Source organism: Octodon degus, unplaced genomic scaffold (assembly GCF_000260255.1).
Source record: "Octodon degus isolate 3935 unplaced genomic scaffold, OctDeg1.0 scaffold00045, whole genome shotgun sequence".
NCBI lineage: Eukaryota > Metazoa > Chordata > Mammalia > Rodentia > Octodontidae > Octodon > Octodon degus.
Genome location: NW_004524621.1, coordinates 3534046 through 3556482, shown reverse-complemented (window position 1 = coordinate 3556482; position 22437 = coordinate 3534046). Strand labels below are relative to the sequence as shown.

The window sequence follows — 22437 nt, the reverse complement described above, 5'->3', positions numbered from 1 at the left end:
TGGTTTATCCCTTAGCTCCTGTCTCATCTCCACCCACTTTCTAAGCTTTTATCTGCATCTTCTGAGAGTTTCCCAGATGTTTGTAGGTGATATAGGCAGACTGCATTTTTATGTCCAGTTTTAGATTTCCTTTAAGGAGTGCCTGTTTTTGTTTTTTGCAGGGAGATGTTTTGGGTTTTTTGTCCTTTTGAGACATGGTCTCACTATGGACTTGAACTTACTTTGGAGCTTAGGCTGGTCTCAAATCTACAATGATCCTCCTGTCTCAGCCTCCTGAGTATGAGGATTATGGGAGGACACAGCCATCACCCCTGGCCTGGATTTCCTGTTTGGGTTTTTTTGACTCCCTGTTTTGAAATGAGAGCTAGCTCTCTTCATTCCCTGCCACTTTCCTGACTCACAGGGAGCAACAGATACATCCTGCTTGGGATGACCCTGTCCACACCACTCTGTCCTGATCAAAGTGGAGAGACAGCTTTCACAATAAACCTGGGAATGGACCAAGAGTCCTATGGGGTTGGTGGTGTTGCTGGGGCTGCAGGCAGGGACAGTTGCCTCTGGGCTGCTGTGGAGCCAGGCAGGTGGCCCCTCCATGTCTGGGCACTAGGTTATAGCTTGGCGACATCTAGACTCTCCTGTCTTCCATCCATAGATTTAACACAGCACCAGCAGGCAGCAAAGAGTGTGCTTCACAGTGGGAGCCCCTCACCCTGTCCTTTACCGGTGACCTTAGAGGCTGAGTCCTCTGTTCATCTGTGAGGACACCATCCTGCAGGGATTCTTGTTGCTTGACCTGCTTCTGGAATCACGTTAAGGAACCAGGCTCTGCTTTCCCTCTGTTGTAGTGATTGTCCTAAGCAGGGGGCATTTCCACCAGTGCTAAAGCCTGGCAAGCTGGGCTGTCCACAGGCAGACCTCAGTGTCCCGTGAGCAGCGACCACATTGGCTCTGCCTTGGCCTTTGGTGAGTGGCTTAACAAGGGGACAACACTAAGCAAGCCAAGATGGGCATCCGGGAGCCCAGGAGAAGGAGGGAAAGACCCAGGGGAAGAAGTTTACTAAAGAAATAATGACAGGAACCTCCCCAAATCTAGCTGTGGAAATGCACACCTGGAACCCCACATATACTACGTATGCAGATATCTTCACCAGGACATACTCTAAATCAAATGCTCAAAAGTCAAAGACGAAAGAAAGCATGTTTAGGCAGTAAGAGAAGAATGAGTGTTTCAGAAAAGCAAAGCCGAGTAGACTGTGAGCACATTTCTCAGGAAAGACCTTGTGGTCCTGGAAGGAGCAGAATGGTAGAACTGTGGCACAAGAAGCTTGCCACCAAGACTGTCACGCTCCGCAAGGATGCCCTACAAGATGAAGGCGGAATAAAAAGTGGACTTCAGTACTAGACCTAGCTGGAGCCCTTCAAGTTGAAATAAAAAGATGATGGTGACAGGAAAGCATGTGAAGGTAGAAATGTCTGTAAAGATAAGGATACAGTCAGGGGCCAGGGAGATGGCTCAGTGGAATAAGCGCTTCCCTGGCAAGCACAAGGGCCTGAGTTCAATCCCCGGTTCTGCCAAAAAATAAATAAAAATAAAAATGATCATTTGGAACTCAGGTTCTCTAACCCAGTTCTTGGAGAAAAAGGAAGAAAAAGAAGAAGAGGAGGAAGAGGAAGAAGAGGAAGAAGAGGAAGAGGAAGAGGAAGAGGAAGAGGAAGAGGAGGAAGAGGAAGAGGAAGAAGAAGAAGAAGAATTAGAAAAAAAATACAGTCAAATTCAAGATATTCCCATACCATAAAGGTGATACGTAAAGCGATGTCACTTGGTATACACATTAAAAGTATTGAAATTGTTATAGCTATGACAATGTTTTAATGGCAATATAGTATACAAAAGCAATAATTGGGGCATTGATGGCAAAGTGGGGTGAGGAAGAATTTAAAAGTCTATTTTTTTGCATGTGGTAAAAGTTACATTTTTATCAGTTTAAAATAGATATAAGATGTGTATCTCGGGGGGCCTGGCCTTAGCTCAGTTGTTTAAGTGGCTGCTTCCACAAAGCTGTCAGCCTCAGGTTGCTGTAGTTCGATCCCCACAACACTCCAGCCAGCCAAACCACCCCTGAGGGCATTCAGATCAAAAAAAAAAAAAAAAAAAAAAAAAAAGATGTGTATCTCTCCCACAAAGAATTATCACAACAAAATAAAATGTTATCACTAAGTCCTAATCTATCAGTAATTACGGTAACTAAAGGAATTCTTCAGTAAGAAGATGCATGCCTGTAATCTCAGCATTCTGAGAGCCTGAGGCAGGTGAATCTTAAGTTCAAACCCAGTCTGGGCAATTTAGTTCTGCCTCAAAATAAAAATAAAATTAGGTTGAGGATGTAGCTTAGTCAGTCCTCTGTCCAATCATCAGTACCAAAAAAACAAAACAAAGATACAAGTGGCTGAACAGATTTTTTTGAAGAGAAAAAAAAAAAAAACCCGAATTTTAAAAGATACTAGGAGATTGAATTGATTTTTAAAACAGAGTAAGACCAAACTACATGCCACTTATAGGAGACTCAGAGACTGAAGTGAAAGTATCGAAAAAAATAGCGCCCCGAGCAAATGGCAGCCAAAGAGAACACAAGGCTGTGCTCATAGCGGAAGATAAATGGCCTTTAAGTCAGACACTGTCACAAGACCTCACTTGAAGAGTTGCTTTGTGAATTCACCTTCCATGTTCATCTTTCTTTGTTCAGTGAAAAAATTTAATGCCAAAGCCTCTATCACAAGAGAAAATGAGGGCTTGCCAAATAGCTCAGCGGGTTAAAGCACCTGCAAGCAGGCACAGGGGTCCGGCGAGGGTTCAATCCCAGGGCCTACCATGCTGGCCTCACCCCCCCACCCCCCGGGGTGCGCTGTGATGGCAATTGTTGGAGACTAGGCATGGTGGTACGCGTCTATAATCCCAGCTCTTGGGAGGCCAGGCAGATCACCACGAGTCCAATCTAGTAGTGAGACCCTGAACACCCTGTAGACCTTTCACTAAAATACGAGAGAGAGAGAGAGAGAGAGAGAGAGAGAGAGAGAGAGAGAGAGAGAGAGAATGAAAAAGCAGCCAACTCACCAGAAGGCTGTAACAAGATGAATATGTGCGTGCCCAGCATCAGTAGGCGCTCCAACACATATGACACCAATATGCACAGCAGTGTTTAAGGGCAAAGTACACAGCAGTGTAACAACAGCCAGACTTCCAACTGGCTGCATCATCCAGACAGAGAATCCTAGGAGTGACTGGAACCACCCTAAAAATGACCTACATTCCATCCTGCAACAACAGGGTATTGATTCTTCTTTCTCCAGGATAGACCCTGTCAGGCCACAGAGAACATCTTTATACCTCTCCGAAGGTTAGAATCTTACTGGGGTACCTTTTCTGGCCACCATATACTGTATGAGAAATCAGTAGCAGGAGGAAACTTGAGAATTAAATACATTCCTGAACAACCAGCAGGTCCAAGAAATCAAAAGCAGACATCTTAGAAAATATCTGGAGACCAGTGAAAAAGGCAGCACCACACACCTGTGTGGGACTTAGCCCACATGGCTTTAGAGGAAGTCAGTAAAGGACCTCAGGCCAGAGGCAATGACCCATGCCCTATAACCTCCTTCCCTGGTTTTCTCCAGGGTGCTATCCTAATATAGGTTTTTTTTGTTTTGTTTTGAGATAGGATCTCACAATGTAGTGCAGGTTGGTCTTTGAGCTCACTATGTAGTCCAGGCTGCCCAAGATCTCCTGCCTCAGCTTCCTCAGTGCTGGGATCAGAGGCATGTGTCACCATACTTAGCTAAATATAGTCATTTTTATCAGTGTGAAAGTGTGAAAAAGGCTCAAATGACCCTGTCCTGTGTCACACAAGCCCCATCCCCATAGCTGGTGTGCACTAGTTAGATGCTCTTAACCCGGGACTAGACCCCAGAGACCCCTTCTGGCTTGCTCTAGGGGCCAGGAAACAGATTTCAGAGTAAGCAGGCGCACATCATTGAGTGAGCAGAGCAGGGTTTCACTTGGGTCTCCACACCTTGCAGCATAGCAGAGAAGCAGAAGAACAAGGACAAGAAGATAGATGGCAGAGAGTTGGGGAGGACCCTCTGACCTGAGACAGGGAGGCTGAGACTTCATGGACTTTTGATAGGGGCAGAAGTATGAGGCGCAGGTTCAGTGACACACAAGGAGCTGATTGGGGGCTCCCTTGTGTGTGTGGGAAAGGTATCCAGGGGTGGGGAAGGAGGAGGAAGTGGTCATTGGGAAGATAAGCTATTGTTTTGGGATTCAGCCATGTTGAATCAGGGCCATGATAATTTAGCAGTTTGTACTAGGGCCGGGACCTAGCAAGGATCAGGAAGGTCAAGCAAAAACATTGAAGTAGAACAAGCCCTTGTGGATTGAACAGTCGTCCTGGCTTTGGGCAGGAAGTGTGGCAGCTGCAGAAATGGCTCCAGCCCCCTGGGGTGCCTGAGCTCTTCAGGAGTTTGGTCTCATTGCCATAGGGGGAATCTGTTGCACAACTTTAGGGACAGCGAAGCCTGAGCAGAGCCAGGGACCCAACCAGGAGGGCGGCTGGAGAGGTAGGTGGGAGCCACCAGGGACCGGCTGGGTGGTCAGCCAGAACGAGAGGGAAGGACAGAGAGGAGAGATGAGATGGGAGCTTCACGTGGCTGGGCCAGGAGCAAGAGCTTTCTGGAACAGAGCAGGTCCTGAGGGGCAACTGAGAGACCTTCTCCAGGGAGAAGGAGCCTCAGGGCCTTGGGTGTGGGCCAGGCTTCTTCCAGAGGGGCGTTTCCAGCTAGCCTCACACATTTTCCCGGGTCCTGCTTCACTTTGCTCTCTGTTGGGCACCTGGGTCGGGATTGAGCACCTCGAGGAAGTGACCAGGCCCCTCTACCTGGTTGTTCAGCCTCTACCTTTGGCCAGAGGTGCGCGGAGTCAGAGGAGAACCGCTTCTGAGTGCTGTCACAGGTACAGGTGCGCAGCCAACTGGTCGAACAGCCCTTGAGCGAGGGCCAGTCTCTCTTCGCAGGATGCTGGGCTTAGTGGTTGGTTCCGAAGAGACTGCCGGGACCCAGACCGCCGTGACCTCTGGCCCCGCTGGGCCGGGAGGGGGCGCCCCGAAGGGTGGGGACTGAGGAGGAGGGGCGTAGGCCGGGGTCCGGGGTCGGCGGCGGTAGAAGGGGCGCGGCGAGGGAGGAGCGGCCGAGCCGGGAAAGCGAAAGGGCGGCGCGGCCTCCCCGCTCCAGGAAGTGGCGAGCAGGAAGCGCCCGCGGCGGCCGGAGCTGGCTCGCAGGTGAGCGGAGACCCTCCTGCAGGTGGCCGCACCTGCCTGCATTTGGGCTCGCGGTGTCGGGAGGCCGGCCGGGCTCCGGCGCTCTGGGGAGAGGACAGTCTTCGAGGCGAGGGGTCGGCACGCGTGGTCCTGGGGGACAGTGCGCGGCATTCCGAGGACGTGGGCGGGGCTCAGGCGGGGTCCCAGGCAGGACGGGCCAGGCAGTCCGGTCGGTCCCCTCCCTGCCCCAGCCCCGGCTTAGGGAGGCGGCGGGCGGGCACCTAGCGCATTGTCGGCGCTCGTGGGCACGTGGGCGTGTCTTCTGGGGCGGGCCGCCGCGTCGCCCGGGAGGAGCGGTCCGGGGAGCCCTGGGGACGCGCGGAACCCAGCGCTAGGCCTGCGCCTTGTTTGTCTGCCGAGCCGCTGGTTCCCGGAGCCCCGGGCCGACACTGTGACAGCGACCTCCTGGTTATCATAAAGGGTTTACGGGCTGGCAAGTCCCGCCCCCAGCCCTCTGATTCCGGGGACCTGAAGGTTCGGGCTTCGGATTTGCATTTGAGCTTAGAGGACCCTGGAAACTGCCCCTACCGGGTCTGAATTTTTAAAAGGAGGAATTCCAGAGCCTGCCACTTCTTGATCTGGGGCCTCACTGCCTGGAAGGTGTGTTAGGGGTGTTGGGGCTCCCCTTGGCTCAATCCTGGAGCTGCGGCTCCCCCTGGATTCCGCGGCTCTGCTGTTCTCTTTTGTGGCCCAACGGTCAGGGTGGTGGGCAAAATAGACTCCAGTTCCTTTTCATAGGTTCATCTTTGATGGGGCCTTAGAAATTGTTTACCCAGAAGAGGAAGTTGTATTCTTTCTCTTGACTTAAGAAAATACTTGAAACTTTCTAACTCATCTTTGTATCTAGAATGGGACCCTCTTTTAAAATTTGACAGTTAAACCGTTGTAGGGGTATCTGGGGGGGGGAGCATAACGGTGCTTCCGGCATTCCTCTGCTGGCGTCTTCTCAGCCTGTCTTGTGGTGCAGAGCCCCACGTGGGGATCTGAGTGGGATTCACGAGTGTGGATGTCCCTCGCTAACTCCTCTCACAGAGCTGGGACTGGCCTCCCTCAGCGCCTAGAGCTGACCTTGGTCCCCTATGGAGGCAGTAAGTACAGGGAGCCACAGTGACTTTGTAAACGATTTTCCTGCGCTTGAGCTGTGCTTGTGGCCCTCTGCTGGGGACAGCCAACCTGGTCGGAAGAGGTGCCACGGGCAGAACCGTCTGGTGTTCCTTCTACCCTATCACCCCACATCCCAGTCCCCCGTCTTTCTCCCTTGGGAGTGAACAACAGGGTTCTTTCTCCAGGAGAGGTCAATGAGTCGCCCATCTGACTTTGGGGCAAGGGGGCATCAAGGACCAGGGAGGAAGGGGCCTGGTTAGGTGAGTTTTGTGCAAGGGTGTAGTCACTGGGCATCCTGCTGCACCCGCATGAGAGTGTGGAAGGAGCTTATTGTTTTCAAAATAATTCAGCTTTTATCCCTGTTGTGTTTTGGGGCCCTTGGAGTCTGTCTTTGCTGAAGGGTTTGCAGAATTGAGGTGAGGCTTGAGATTGTAGACGTTCCCAGAGCTTTTAGCAGACTGAGGTGGCATTATGGCATTGGGTGGAGGAGCACTGAGGGCTTATTTCTCTCAGTGAGCAAGCCCTGCTCGACCATCCTGAGCATCACTGCACCCCAGCCCTGTGCCTAAAGCTTTCTAGAGATCAGCCTTTGTTCTCAAGTCGGTGTAGGTGCCACCCGGCCCTCCCTCAGGTTTTACTTTTCTTTTGCTGGGGGAAGGTGAGGGAACAGGAATTTGGGTTGCTGGCCTAGGTGTTCCCAGCCATAAAATAAATCCCTCTGGCTGAGGTCCTCCCTGGACGTTGGGGAAAGGTGTACCTCTGCCAGTCTTCCAGCTTCCCCCCACCAACCTGGGGATGGGGTGGGGTGGAGCCTCTGGAATGAATGCTAGACACAGTTTGCATTGTCTTGACAATGTAGTAAAAGGAAGCTGGGTGTGGTGGCACACACCTGTGATCCCAGCAATCTGGGCTGAGGCAGGGGGTTTGCAAATTCAAGCCCAGCCTAGGCAATTTCAGGATTTAGGGAGACTCCAGACCCCTGTCTCGAAGTAAATTCTAAAGAGGCTCAGGGTGTGGCTTAGTGTGGAAGCCCTGGGTTCAGTTCCCTGGGTGGGGAGGACCAAATGTAGGAGTGCACTTCATGTTTGCTGCTGGGATATAACCCCCAGGGCTTCCGGTGTGCCTGCTCCAGCAGCTCTATCCTGGAACACTTCTGAGAACTCCCTCTGGAGGAGGGCAGCATGAGTGTGCACAATGGTTCTATTTTGGAAGACACCATGATTTAGCAGTAGGAACCACAGGACAGCCTGGGGTTAGGAGACCCCTGGTGGTGGGCCCCTTATCAGCTCCCAGGCCTCCCCTGCTTCTTCCTGCATTGCTTAGCCCTCAGCCTAAATGGCAGGAAGGGGCCTCCCAGGGGAGGAAATATGCAGAGGCAAATGTGACATAAACCACCAGGTGTGTCGCAGTTCCAAAGCCGCAGTGCCCTCGATTTGATCTGCCATTTGTTTGGGTCCATGTGCCTCTCTGTTCACATGGTTCCAAAGTGGCTGGGTCTGAGGTAGCCTGGGCTGCTGGGACAGTTGGGCCCATGGCTGAAGCAGTGGACACCTGTCGGGTGTCTTAGGAAGCTTCCTAGCCGTCTGAGGGGTATGCCCTCCATCTGTACATCTTGTGATCTTTGAGCACAGCTCAGGGGCAGCACTTCCACCCCAGCCGGCAGCACCAACTTCCAGCCAAGTGCCCTGCCTGGTACCTTAGAAGTCCAGCTGTGGCCTGGGCCCAAGACTGCCGCAGGCTATGGTGTCATGGTGTCCATGCCCCTCATTCTCTCTCTGCCCACAGAGCCAGTGTGGCCCTGCTGCCAGAAGGAAGAGGGCCTGGGCCCACAGGACACCCCACTCCACTGCAGGCCTGAATCAGAGTCCAGAAGTCATCCATGCCACAGCTCACTTGGTGACCACAGCACCCCGGCAGTGGCAACCTCAATGGCTCGACTCCCTGCTGGCATCCGCTTCATTGTCTTCTTCTCCCGGGATCAGTGGTGAGTCCTGCAGCCCATCGTCCACATAGCATTGTGGCTTTTGCACCCCAGTTTCATTACAAAATGTAAGTGACCCCCAAACCTTGACACACCCCTCCATGACTGTTGAGCTGTGACCCAGCGTATGACCAAGGAATCCTTCATGGAGTGGGCAAACGTCAGCAGATAGTGTTTAGACTTCTCACCACTTTCTGTCCTTGAACTCTGAATGATCCTCCTCCCTCAGCCTCCCAAGTGCTGGGATTACAGGTGTGCATCATCCCACCCTCCTTGCCGGCTCTGAAACTCCTCACAGGTGGGTCTGGCAGGTCCACACTCTTGTAGATAGATGGCAGGGCAGGGTCTTGAGCTCTCTGGCCTCCAGCCCAGCATGCTGAACTCTGTTGGGAAGAAGAGAATTTTCTCCTGCCCTTTTATGTTGAGCCCTTGGGGCAGAGGAAAAAAAGAAGACAGGTTAATCACATAGAGACATGAGGTCCTAGGAAATGCATGAAAAGAGCACTCTCAATGCGGGGTTTGCTGTCATCCTTGGGAGCGGCAGGGAAGGGATGGCTCTTTGGAAAAATGAGAGGGTGGGCAGTAGTGATGACACAGGTTTGATCTTCTGTTCCCAAGGCCAGGATTTATGACTGTCCGGTTCTCTGGAGCTTGTTGGGGACTGAGAATTGTAAGTTGACATAGTATGTCCTAGGCTTTCCTTCCCTGCCTGCCTTGTGGGCCAGTTTTGGACCACAGAAATTGTCTTCCTCTCTCATGAGTGAGATTGGCACCCAGGTGTGGGATGGGTCTTGGCTTGTTTCCTTTATGATGTTAAACTTGCTCTTTGTACCACACAGCCTCTTTGCTGTTCCAGAAAAAGCACCCTCCCCCTCCCCTACACTAGTGGCTAATAAATAGCGGCTGGCCTGGGGTGTCTATCTCTGCCCATCCTGAGGCATGGACTTCCCAGCCCCCATCATACGTTACTAATTTTACCTGTTTCTTATTTCATCTTGTTGCCATACTGCTTATACAGGCAGTCAGGGTTCTTGGCTGGTCCCTGCAAGGAGCTCTGCCCAGAGGCTCAACCTTTAGGGAGGTTTTGAGTGTATACCACATCATCTGGATCTACTCATCCACTTCCTGCCAGCCCACTCGCACCCTCCACACTTCATGGCTCTCAGGCTCTGCTAGCTCCAGAGAACCTAGAGGGATTGAAAGCAACTGCAAGTGGCTTCCCTCACTGACTGCCACTTCTGCACTTCAGCTCTGATCCATGAAACACTGTCAGTGTCCAGCTTCATTAGCTTCTTTGTTTTTTGGGGTTTTTTTCTCCTCCTCCTCCCCTCCCCACCTCCTTCCCCCTTCCCCTCTCCCCTTCCCCCTTCCCCCTCCTCCTTCTCCTTTTCTTCTTCTTCTTCCTGTATTTGGTTGTTGGAGGGTCTCACTATGCAACTCAGACTCGTGGTGATCTTCCTGCTTTCAGCCTCCCCAGTGCTGAGATTATAGGCCTGTGCCACTATGCATGGACTCTGGCCAGCTCAGTGTGCCCTGGGATTGAACCGTGGTCCTTGTGCCTGCCTAAACCTGCCTAAGCAGGTGCTTTAGTCTGCTGAGCTATCTTGCCGGCCTAAGCTTGTTTGTTTGATAACTTTATGTCAATGTAGTTTCTGGCCCACAGAATTACTAGACTGTGGGGATGTTACAGAGAACTCCCTAGGGCTCACATGTAACAGTTAGTTAGCACTGGGCCTCCTTTACATCTCCCCTCCCTGCAGTATGTGTATGCGTGCGCACATGTATGAGAACTGACCAGATAGAAATTTGGTCAGTAGAATTTAAAAGTTAGTTATAGCGGGAGATGCATCGCCACATGTCCCCTTCAGAGTTGTCCCTCTGACTCCAGAAATGTGCCCCTTCATTCTGCCCACTTTCTGAAGCTGCTCTGGAGTCTTTTCCTGAATGACTTTATGAGGTGTGATCAGAAATGTGCCGCCAGCCGGGGAGACAGCTCAGTGGCATAAGCACCTGCCTAGAAATGTGCCGCCAGCCAGGGAGACAGCTCAGTGGCATAAGCACCTGCCTAGAAATGTGCCGCCAGCTGGGGAGACAGCTCGATGGCATAAGCACCTGCCTAGAAATGTACCACCAGTGCCATCCAACAGAAAGGAAGGCTCGTCAAAACATGACACTGTGCCCTCATCCCGCTTACTACCAGATCTGGCCCTGCATACCTTGTGGCTCCTCCCCAAAGTTAAGATGACCATAAAGGGCTGGCGAGATAGTTTAGAGGACTAAGTACCTGCTTGCTTAGGCAAGCACAGGGACCCAGGTTTGATCCCAGGCGGCCCTGCCCCTGGACACACTGAACCAGCCACCGAGTCCATAAGAAATACATTAAATAAGTAAACTATGGAAAGAACACTTTTTTTAAAAAAAATTTTATTTATTTGGTACAGGGTCTCACTACACAGCCCAGACTTCTAGTGATCCTACTGTTTCAGTCTCCCCAGTGCTGGGATTACAGGCTCATATGGCCCTCATTCTTGGTGGCAGGCTTGGTACACCCAGGGTGGGGCTGGCACAACATGAGGTACGAGGGATCAAACCCTGGTCCTTGTACTGGCCTAGGCAGGAGCTTAGACCACTGAGCTATCTCCGTGGCCCTTTTTGTCTTTTTTTGAGAAAGGGTCTCACTATGCAGTTCAGGCTGACCTTGAGCTCATTTTGTAGCCCAGGCTGGCCTCAAACTTTCAATGATCCTCCTGCCTCAGCCTTCTGAGTCCTGGGATTACAGGCGTGCACTACCATGCCTGGCTTGAAAAGGACACATTTTGAATGGATTCAGGATATCAAAGCAGCCAGGACAGTGGAATTAAAGACACCCAGGAAAAAGGAGTCCAGAGCTGCTGCAGGAAGTGGCAGGACGGTGGTCCAGATGAGTATGTTCACAGTGAGGGGAGGATTTTGAGAGCAGCTGATGGCAGCATGTCTTTTACTATAACAATTTGTTAAATATAAATAATCACCGAGTTTTTTGATCACCTTGTAAGTGTATACACACATGCACATTTTCTAAGCCAGTGGGGATGAGGAGCAAACATATCCTTTTCTAAGTATTTCTCTGTATTTCCTATAAATGAGACATTCACTCGAGCCAGGGCATAGCTCAGGTAGAACACTAACCTCGTATGTATGAGGCCTTAGGTTCCATCCTCACCGCTGGGGGTAAAAAAGTGTAACCATGGCATAAAGATCAGAAATTGAAATCAGAAAATTGAACAGCCATAGAATACTGTTATCAGGCTGGTGAGATGGCTCAGTGGTCTAAAGCACCTACTTAGAACAAGCTTAGCAAAGCACAGGGACCGCGGTTCAATCCCCCAGCACCACATGCCAGCCAGCCCCGCCCCCTGGTGGGCTGAGCTGGCCACACACACACAAAATTAAAAAAAAAAAAAAAAAAAAATAGAATACTGTTATCTAATCCAAAGGCTGTATTTGTCAAATGTCCAATAGCAACTTTGATAGCAACTTTTCCCATGCCTGGAATGCCACTGAGGACTGTGTCCTGCCTTTAGTTTTATATCCTGTAATCTGGAACCATTCATTACCCTTTTCTGTCTTTCCTTTGTTGTCTTGAGACAGGGTCTCACTGTGTAATTCAAGTTGGTCTTTTTTTTTCCATAATTTTATTGAGAAACAAATAGCAATGAGATCAAGTTGGTCTTGAACTCACTGTGTAGCTCAAACTGGCTTTGAGCTCAAATTCAGCAATCCTTCTCCCCTTCTTTCTCCACCTCCTCTCTCTCTCTCTCTCTCTCTCTCTCTCTCTCTCTCTCTCTCTCTCTCTCTAAACCACAGTCTCACTATATAGCCAAACCTGATCTCAAACTCATATCAGTCCTGCCTCAGCCTCCCAAGTGCTGGTATCACAAGTGTGCACCATCTCCCCCAGGTTTTCGGACCTTGGTAATTTTTAAAGGGTTCTGGGCATTCATTTGTAGGGTGTCGCTCAGTTTGGATATGTGCTGTTGTTTCAGGATTAGATTCAGGCTGCATTTTGGTCAGGAATCCTGCCAAAGAGAGGCACTTTCTCACTGATGGAGAGCAGCGGTGAATTCGGGCGTGGGGAGGCCCTAGAGTAGATCAGGTGGTGTGGCTGGCATGGCGGGCCTGGGTGAATCTGTGGAGGCAGATAGAGAAACAGATGTGTATGCATACAAGGCAGTGGGGCACAGTGTGCTGAGAGGTCCTCGAGCCACCGCCCCAGTCCAAAAGTGCATCTCACCCTCCAGCTCTGCATGTACATCCTGCTCCCACTAGCAAGAGCCAGGGGTCCTTGGAGACACTGCCCTTGCCAGTCCTGGCTGGGAAGCACAGGATAAACCTGGAACATCTTGCGATGCCAGAAAGTATATAAGTGCTTAAAAACGAAGGGACTCTTGCTGGCCAGATCTAGGAGAGAATAAGAGTTTAATGGCCCTTGAAACATGAAAACAATTCAGTATGTCCTTCCAGGTAAGGACCAGAACATGACTGCCAGAGGAAGAGGAGAGGTCCTCCCGCAGGAGGCACTGTGGGGGGCAGCCAGCCAGTCCCCGATGCTCAGGGGTGCAATACCACATAGTAGGTATGCTTTGCAGGCATAGTGAGGGACAGTGGGTCTGTGTGACCTCAGTTTATGTCCTATGCACCTCACCCCCAGTGCTTCAAGCAAAAAGCTCAGTCCCATGTTGACAGATGACAGCTTGACCTGTGACTGGCACTGCGGTCTCCCTGTCTGTGTCTGGCTTAACTGTTGCTAAATCAAAGCTCTCTGGATTCATTTCCATGCCAGGCCATATCACTGGGTCACACCACACAGCTCTGCTGGCCCCTGGTCACAGGTACCTGGCCAGAGCAGGCCACTGCTGCTTGCTTGCCTGGAGACCAAGTGGTTAAGGACACACTGAGGAGGACCAGGAGGTGACCCTGGCTGGTTCTCACTGGGGGGATGTGCTGTTTGTTCTGCAGGAAACTCAAAATGAAATGCTATAGTCGGCTAAACTGCCAGGCAGGGAGCCCTGCTGGGTTAAACAGGAGGTGGTTCACTTTTCCTTGGGCCTGCTTCATACTCATGAGTCTAAATATAACATGACACAAAATGACAGAGCCTTACTGTTTCCTGCAGACTCCATATCTTAACAACAGACACATACTCCATAGTGCTAGAGGCCAGAGTCTAGGCTCAGAGTGGCCACAGGGCCATGCTCCTGCCAAGGCTGCGGGAGAGCCCTCCACCCTGTCCCAGTCTCTGATGGCATCATTCCCCAGAATCCTGGTGTTGGCAGTCACACCAGCCCCTGCCTCTCCTCACAGGACCTCCTCCTCTCCCTTGCTGAGTCCTCTCCTGGTCCTCTGAGGACACCACCCATTGGGTTCAGGGCCCACCCTAATCCAGGGTGCCTCACTTTAACCAGGCACATCTTTGTGCATAAGGATGCATTCTGGATTTGCAGGTACACAGGAATTTTTGGATAAAAGGAAACAAGTCACATCTCAAATTCTTGCTCTATAAACAATAAAGAAAATGAAGATTGCAGAATGGCAGAGACCTTTGGGAGGGTGGTTTGGTGCCTCACTTGCATCACCCAGGGAAAAATCCCACAGAGGAAACTTGTTGCTCAGAGGCCACCCGGTGGAGACAGCTGCTAGGAAGGCCCAGCCCAGGGTAAGCAGCTGCCGCTCTCAGGCCTTCCCGAAGGCTTTGGCCACTGGTTCCTCCTGCCTCCAAAATCCTGGTGAGAAAGAGGAGGCAAACTGGGAGGAAGGACAAATCTGGAAATGAAGGAAGTGGAGTCTTAAGATAGCAGCTAAACACACCAGGAGCGCCAGCTGCCATGTCGCTGGTGCTCACCCTGCCTCTGTGGACAGTTCTGGTGCAGTCAGCCTGCATCATCCTTTCGGGGCTCCTTCACCCCAGGCCTCTTATTTCCATGCAGAAGGGAAGGAATGCAGGTTCCCACCCCCGTGTGTGCTCCAGTGGTGGGGCCTTCCCTGTCTCCCCCATGAGTCTCCCCTGGAGTGCTAGGCCCTGGAGGCTGCTCCTGGTCCACAGCATCCTGAAGGTGTGGGGCAGAAGCAAGGCTCTCCATGGCCCTGAGAATTCCTCAGTTCTGCCTCAGGTCTATCAGGTGGCCAGCAGCAGGGCTTGGAGAGGGAGCACCTGGAAACGCCCATGTGTGTCTTCCCAGGGAAGTAGGGGAGCAGAGGAATCTTTGCAAGGGTAGCAGGAACCTGGGAGCTCCCGTGTCCCAGAGGTGCAGGTGTAGGTCCCACAGACTTACTAACCCTTCTTCCTCAGCACTCCTTGCAGCACCCCTCGGATTCTAGGACCTTCTGTGTGTTAGTCATAGGAAGTGTTCCTCGAGTTACACAGCTAACAGGGAGGTGGCCCAGCATCCCTGCAGGCCTGGGGAGTGGCCTTGGGAGGTGCAGTGCTGCCCATCTTTGTTCTCTCCAGGTAGAAGCATGGCTGGTTCTCATGGGCATCAGTGGCGTAGCTGCAAGCCCAGTTTTCCTGTGTGCTTCTGCAGACTTGTGCAGGAACTGCCAAAAGCAAATGGGATCTGAAAGGCACAGAGTAGCAGTCTATACCAATAAATCTCTAGTAATCTCCATGATCATTCCTTGTCTGCTATGTAAACACCCATCTTCTGACCCCAAACTTCTCTTTGGTTATAGTTTTGTTTTTTATTTATTTATTTTTTATTTTTGTATTTTAGGGAAGGGTCTACAGGGTGTTCAGCATCTCACTACTAGATAAGACTCTTAGTGATCCCCCTGTTTACAGCCTGTCAAGATCTGGGATTATAGGTGCACGCCACCACACCTAATCTCAATTGCTGTGTCAGCATGCCCTGGGAGCGGAGCCAGCACAACAGGCCCAGGGATAGAACCCCCAGCCCCTGCACCTGCTTGCAGGTGCTTTAATCCGCTAAGCTGTTTGGCTGGCCCCCCTTTTTTTTCTTTAGACATATATTTATGATAGTTATTCTCTGCCCCTCGTTCCTGGCGCATACCTAAAACTCCAGGAATCCCCCAAACATGCATCCTTTGTATGCTAATGAAATGACAGGTGGCTGGGGCACTTGTATCCCCTTAGGATAGGGACTGGTTTGCCAGGGGAAAGAACCCACCCTGAGAAGACTGGATATTTCAGTCCAAAACTGAGAGGATCAGGCTGGGAAGGCTTCTGGAGGACTAGACCTTTAGGGGTTCCTGGGGCGTAATGGGCATGGTGGCCCCACACCTCATCCTGACCACTTTTTCCATGACTGCATGTCTGGAGCCTTTGTGGTATGCATTGTGGCAAGCGGGTTCACTCCAGTGAAGAGGCCCCTGGGCTCTGGCCACTGTAGCCAGTCTGACCAGTCGGTCAGAAGCCCAAGTCGTGGTATGGGTCTTGCTTTTGGCCCTTGAAGTGGGGGCCATTGCTGGGGCTGAGCCCTCAGCCCAGGAGAGCCAACACTCCCTTCAGAGTTGAGCTGGATTGGGGCACACCTGCTGCTGTCCACTGGAGAATCGCCTGGTACAGGGATACCCACTCATCTGCGGTAGAAGGCATTTGTGCCAAGCATGAGTATAGGAAAAGTGAGTTTCTCCTCTCTTAGAATGTTCCATCTCAAGTTGGACAGCTGGAAGTCAGCTTTGCATCTGTCCTGATACCACTTTTATGAGAAGGATTTTGGTAGCTAATATGAGACAGTTGGAGAGCCCTGCGAAAAAGTCTTCTCAGCAGCCTGATGCCAGCCTGTGCTGCCCTGTTTGTGTTTCAGGTACGGGGCCTTCATCTTTGCGCTCACATACTTGCTGTATGCCAGTTTTCACCTGTCTCGGAAGCCAATCAGCATAGTTAAGGTGAGAAATCAAAAGCACTCGTTTCTCTATCCTGCCTGGAACTTCTGTGAGGAATGGGTTTCCCTAAGATGTTGCAAGGGGACAGGCAGGGGGCAAAGGTAAATGTAGGAAGAGGTTGTCACGTACACATTGCTTTGCTGTTTTGAGTTCTCTTTTCAGAAATGATGATTGTTAGTATCATGAAAAAGTACTATCATTTCAGAGGTTATAGATTTGTATTATCAGTTCGTGAATTCTCAGGTTTGCTGAAGTACTCATGGTGTCTTACATAAATTTTTTTGCTAAGTATCTCTCATCTTAACTTGGTCTGACTGGGCACAGTTTGACCTGAGTCCAACTTTGTGTGTGTGTGTGTGTGTGTGTGTGTGTGTGTGTGTGTGTGTGTGTTGGAGGTGCAGATGCTCTGTGATCCATGGAGGTCTGAGATGGGTGGGCAGAGGAAGCTGCTGAACAGGTGTTTGGCTAGGCTTGGACACGGAAAGACTGCCAGGAACAGTCTTCTATAGCATCCTGTCACAGCCAGGAAACCAGTAGAAAGGTCTTCTTAGCCTCCTTTTGCGTGTGGACATCATCAGGCTTGGATGGCTTTTGACTCTATTGTAGAAGGAATAAGGAAACTGGCCCTCGCCGAGCACAGCCCATTTACAGCTTGATTGCCCCAGCTTACTTCCCAGCAGTTGGCAGGGGCCCAGTGGGACTCTGACCTTGGCTGCCAAGCTTTCTCCACAATAGTAGCGGCTGAGCATGGACAGCTGTCCCTCCAGCTCCCAGTGGCCTCAGCTGTACGGAGGCCATGGCCTCTACAGCAGGTTTCTAACCTCCTCTCAGGCTTCTCCCAGAGGGTGCTGAACTGTCTCTTACTCTGATTCTGTGGTTTTTCTCTTGATTCCTGGCTGGTGGAAATGTTTGTAGACCTTTAAAAGCATGATTTTCAAAAGAGAGACCTGGGTAGGAAAAGAGGGGGCATCCTTAATAAACTCTTCTGCTGCCAGGATTCCAATATCAACACCAGTAGCCAGCCTGGACATGAAATTTAAAGATTGCTTCCATGTAAACTTGGAAGTTATAGAGCCTGAGGTGGGGTTTGGTTGTGGAGGAGGGGCTACCTGACTACCTGGTGGAGGTCCTGGTGAGACAACACAGCCATCCACCTGATGGGTCAAAGGTCGGTGTGTCAGATGTGGTGTGGAAGGTGGCACTGGCCCTGGAGGCTCGCTCAGGCTGATGTGGCCCTTGATTCCATCTGATGACCCTGAGGGTCCCCATTTTGCCAGGAGATGTGAGCAAGGATCCAGGTCCCTCCCCTGCTGCTTCCCTCCTGCCAGCCATGGTGTGCAGAGGTGTTCCCACTCAAGCTTCAGGTTTCTGGGTCGCACAGTCAGCTCTCCTGCCCTTATTTCATAAGCACCAATAACTTCTGCTTAGGGTGCCATGTGGTTTGACAAACTCACAGTCTGTCCTCCTTGGGTCTCCGTGGGCATGTGCAGGAGCAGGCAGGCTCAGCAGGCATCATTCCATCCTGTAATGTTGGCTTGCTCCAATGGAGCGAACTCTCTGCAGGTCTGCTCTCGCCCACCTCTGCCCCAGTTCAGTTCCCCGAGTGCAGGGTTTGCTTTGACACCCAGAGTTTTGGACTTGAACTCCTGAGTGTAGATTAGCCTTATGCTGAATCCTGTAGTCTCCTTTGCGTTTTAAGATAACTAAAAATAGAACACTGTCTATGATAACTTAGACTTTATGGTGCCATGATGCTTTCTCAACCCTTAGCTCATGTTACTAGTGATATAAATGGAGCTGGGAACAGTAATGATTCAGTTGGTCCAAGGAACAGTTTGGACAATTATCTGCAGGTTAGATTTTCTAGCCTACCATCAAATACAAAATATCTACTTAAAATCAATTATCAAGGCTTGAGAATTATAGCATGATTCATATTCTATAATTCACTTATAGAATAACATGGCCTATCAGATTTAATCACTGCTAATTAATCTTATTTGTCTTATTTAAAACAATGACAACATAAACAGGACCGGAAGGATGATAGTGTGCTGTAAGTCACCCCCTTTTCCTTTCTTTTGCCACTTCCACTGGAGCCACCCTCCTGACTGAGACCCATATCAGCCTGGGCTAGGGGGATGAGGGGTGTCAGGTCTTTGGGGAACCCTGGACCCCTGCCTGGACCTGAGCAAGGAGCCTGTGAGCTGTGAGCTTCTCAGAGGAGCTTTTCTAAGCTCCAGACTTAGGGAAGACAGTGGACACTGACTGGTGCACGAGTGAGTAGAAGAAAAGGATTAAACCCTCAGAGTAGTTGAAAGACAGAGGTCTGACAAACTAGAAGGATACGCCATGGCTCAGGAGGAAACAATCCCAGCTCTCCCTTGGAAACTTCACCAGAGATTCTTTTTAATTGAATAAAATATTAAAGTCAATCAGAAAATGTATGGAAACAAATTACCAATGCTGATGTGAAAAAGATGACATTTCATGAAATGAAAAAGATGAATATATTCTGAAGAACTATAATCAAAATATTCTGATATTGTAAGAGAATAGACAAAATGGCCAATAGAATGGAACAGAATATACGAAATGTTTGACAGATCATGGGAAGTGTGGCTTATGTCTTTATGTATTTATTCGTTTTTATTTGACATGGGGGGTGGAACTGGAGCCTCGCATAATGTAAGCATGTGCACCCTAGGGTGAGCTCCATAAGCCCTGCGCTGCGGGGGATGAGGCTGAGCCCAGACTTGGCGACCCCAGCGACATTACCGGGCTTGCTGCCCTGCACCAGCTCCAGGACAACGAGAGCGACTGTGGCTGGGCCCCATTCGGTGAGTTGGCAACAGCGCCCTTGGCCCAGACCCCCAAGTGGCACATCTGGTCAGGGTCTCTGGGCCTTCCTGTCTTCAGCTCCACAGTGCTGGCCCCAGATGTAAGCCCCCATCCGTGACAGCTCTGTCCTGGCTGAGCCAAGTCTAAGGTGCTGTGCACAGGCATCACTGCCTGGATGGGATTCTCTAGTGCTTGGGGAGCTCTGGGAGACTGCTCGCGTTGTGCATTTCTCGGACTTGGAAGTTAGGGGCTGCAAAGCAGAGCGCTGGGGTGGGGTGGTGAGGACGTAAGCCCTGGAAGCACTCAAGCACAGCCAAAGTCATGCACGTGCCCACCGAGAATACTAGGAATTATATCTAATCTAGATTGCCTTGCTCATGATAACTTGACATCAAATGACTTTCTTTTCCTTTGCAAGAAACCCAGGCTTTGTGCTGCATGCCCTGCTCCAGAACTAAGCCATACTGAGCTTTTCCTGTTGATTTTCAACCCCATGTAGATAAGGACAACTACCAGCAGCTGCTCGGGGCTCTGGACTACTCCTTCCTGTGCGCTTATGCCGTGGGGATGTACTTGAGGTAGGTCGGCCCCTGCTCTCTGTGCTTCTCTCAGGCCCTCCTTAGAGCTGGGCTGAGGCACATTGCCGTGTGCTGTCCTGTTTCCCCAGACCAGCCCTCAGTGGCACCCTGTTGCTGGGACATGGGCCCAAATATGAACTCCATCTTCCCGACAGTCAGGACACCAAAGCAGCGAGTGTGGACATGTCCCCTGCTGCCTGTGTGGCTCCTGACAACTCCAAGTCCAGTGCTGGCCTCCCGAGTGCAGCTGTAGGCAGACAGCTTGGTTTGTAGAGTGCTATACAGCTTCTAGGGCCGTGGACTAGTGACCATGAATGAGCACCTCTTTGAGCCCACATTTTACTTTCAAGTCGGTAACAGTATAGGGGACAGTGTGTGACAGTATCATGGTGAGGCTGGGAGGAGTTCATGCCTGTAGAAACCTGCCTGGCCTGTTTCTGCTTGGATGGTCCTGGCGAGGGGGACGTGTTCCGGGCTTCAGAGGATCTGTGGCTGCCTAAGCACTGAGCTCATCTGTCCAACCGCACAGAGATAAGAGTTGTGGTTCAGAGGCTTTTGTCAGTGATGGAGCTCTTCGGAGTGCTGAGATGCCCAGGGACCCCTGAGAATGCTCCAGGGCCCCCTGACTGTGAGATGGCAACCTGGGCCCTCCCAGCGTGGGACCCGCCATTGCTGCCACCCAGGGAGGCACTTTCTGCTGGTGGAGTGGTAGCCCCATTGTGTTTTAGGGTGCACTGACAGGAGCCCAGCTTGCAGTCGCATGGTGTCGCCTTCCCTTGGCAAGGCCAGGGTCTGCACCGGCCTTCGAGCTCTGTACCTTGAGGTTGTATGTTTCTGTGCTATAATCAGTCTTTCTGAACACATAATCAGTCGCCAAAAAAAAAAGTGGGAATGTGTTTTTCTCAGCTGAAATCTGAATCTCAGCTAGCAGGAGCTTGCACTCTAGGGGATCTTAGAAAGGTCTGGAGACGTGCCTGTCACAGTGAGGGAAGAGGGTGTCACTGACATCTGGTGGGCAGAAACCAGAGAGGTTTCTAAGCATGCTGCACCACCCAGGACATCTCTGTCCACAGAACTCACTTAGGTGCCCTCTTCAGCTCACATAAACAGTGAGGATAACCTGTGTCCCACTGCCAGGCTAGGTAGAGGTAGTGTGGAGCAAGTTCCTGCTTTAGTCTGGTGTAATGTGGAGTAGTGTCCATTCCATTAGACCTATGCTTTGTTTCTTTTTTTTTTTTTTTTTTTTTTTTTTGAGACAGGGTCTTACTATGTAGCTCAGGCTAGCTTCAGACTCATGGCAGTTCTCCTGCCTCAGCCTCCCGAGTGCCGGGATTACAGATGTGAGCCACTGATACAGGGCATATGATATGCAACCACCGAACAATCCAAATATAAGGAAAATATTATAACTCCCAATCTGCTAGATAATCAAAACACCAAGTTCATATCCTCTACTAAAATAGAGGAATGAATTCTAGGAACAACAAAGCTTAATAGTAGGAAAAATTTATTGAGAGAAAGCAAAACCTGTCTGAGAAGAGCCCAGGAATGTGGGTTGCCATTCTCAAGGGTGTTTTATTGGCCAAAGCCACGAGGTGAGGTGGGTTCAAGGTGGGACAGAACTATACTCAACTAACGAGATTACAAATATAGTCACTTAGGTAATAGTGACCTAGAGAGGAAGTCACAAGGTGGATGTGAGCTGGGATAAAATTATGGTCAACCAGTAAGTATAGAACATGTGTAGTTGCTTGGGTAATATTGATTTAATGGGGATTGAATGGGGAAACAAGTCATGCAGCAGGCGCACAGAGGATGGACAAAGGCTTTCCTGGAAGGCATGGATAAGGAAGTGGGTCCTCCACCCCAAGGTGATTGATGCCTCTTTAGAATGTCAGTCACTGCTGTTCACCCCTAGTGGAAGCATATGGAGGAAGTTCAGTCCTCTTTATCTTGAAGCCTGGCTTTCAAGGAATGTACCTCCAGCTATAGCTATCTTATGCCCTGACCTTTGAGGGCCCAGCCCTGTCTGACTGCCTACAATATTTCCATATAATTTAGCTGTCTAGAATATCACCACTCCCAGCCAGATCTGTGCTTTGAAACATTAAGTAGAGGTCAGATCGGGTTTAGGTGCTGTATGGTAGGACTAGAGACTCCCCAAGCCCAGCCCCCGGCACTGGCTCAGGTGCCTGACTAATGTGCCCAGTGGCCTGTGGTGTGGGTGGGTGAGCCAGCCTCTCTGAAACTTGTTCCCAGTCTCAGAAGGTAGCAGGTCAGAGCAAAAGACTCTTAAGTTCTAGGAGTTGTTGGCTTCTGCTCAGCCAAACGTTGGCCTAAATGTGCTTTATAATTTTCAGCTGCTCCCTTCTGTGCTTGTGTTTAAAGATGATTATGTGCATTGTCCTTAGTAGACAGTTCTGACCTGACAAACTCAGAAGGAAAAGCTGGCCCTTGTTTTGGTTCTTGTGGTAAATGACAGCAAAGTGGCACACACCTCCAGCACTCAGGAGACTGAGGCAGGAGGATCAGCACAAGTTCAAGGCCAGCCTGAACTACATAACAAGGCTTGTCTCAAAAACAAAACAAAACAACTCCCCAAAATAACAAAGTACTGTACTTCCGATTTGATTTGAAACTGTCTCATTGCTATCTGTTTATCAATAAAACTTTGAGAAGAAAA

At 50.5% G+C, this 22437-nt stretch overlaps 1 protein-coding gene across 5 annotated transcripts in view; it reads left to right on the top strand.

Annotated features, from left to right (window-relative positions):
* Slc37a1 (solute carrier family 37 member 1) overlaps positions 1-22437 on the top strand; it is a 66209-nt gene that overhangs the window by 14067 nt on the left and 29705 nt on the right. For 2 of the 5 annotated variants that reach the window (XR_002821275.1, XM_023716024.1), the window contains exons 1-5: positions 5672-5969; positions 8259-8457; positions 16257-16338; positions 19043-19175; positions 19676-19754. Coding sequence is in view for 4 of the 5 variants with exons in the window: in XM_023716024.1 (XP_023571792.1) it covers positions 8402-8457; positions 16257-16338; positions 19043-19175; positions 19676-19754 (350 nt within the window). In the remaining variant the exon portion in view is untranslated. Of the gene's footprint in view, positions 1-4480; positions 5012-5219; positions 5331-5671; positions 5970-8258; positions 8458-16256; positions 16339-19042; positions 19176-19675; positions 19755-22437 lie in introns of those variants that run through there. The other 3 variants (XM_023716026.1, XM_023716025.1, XM_023716027.1) reach the window with 3 other exon arrangements.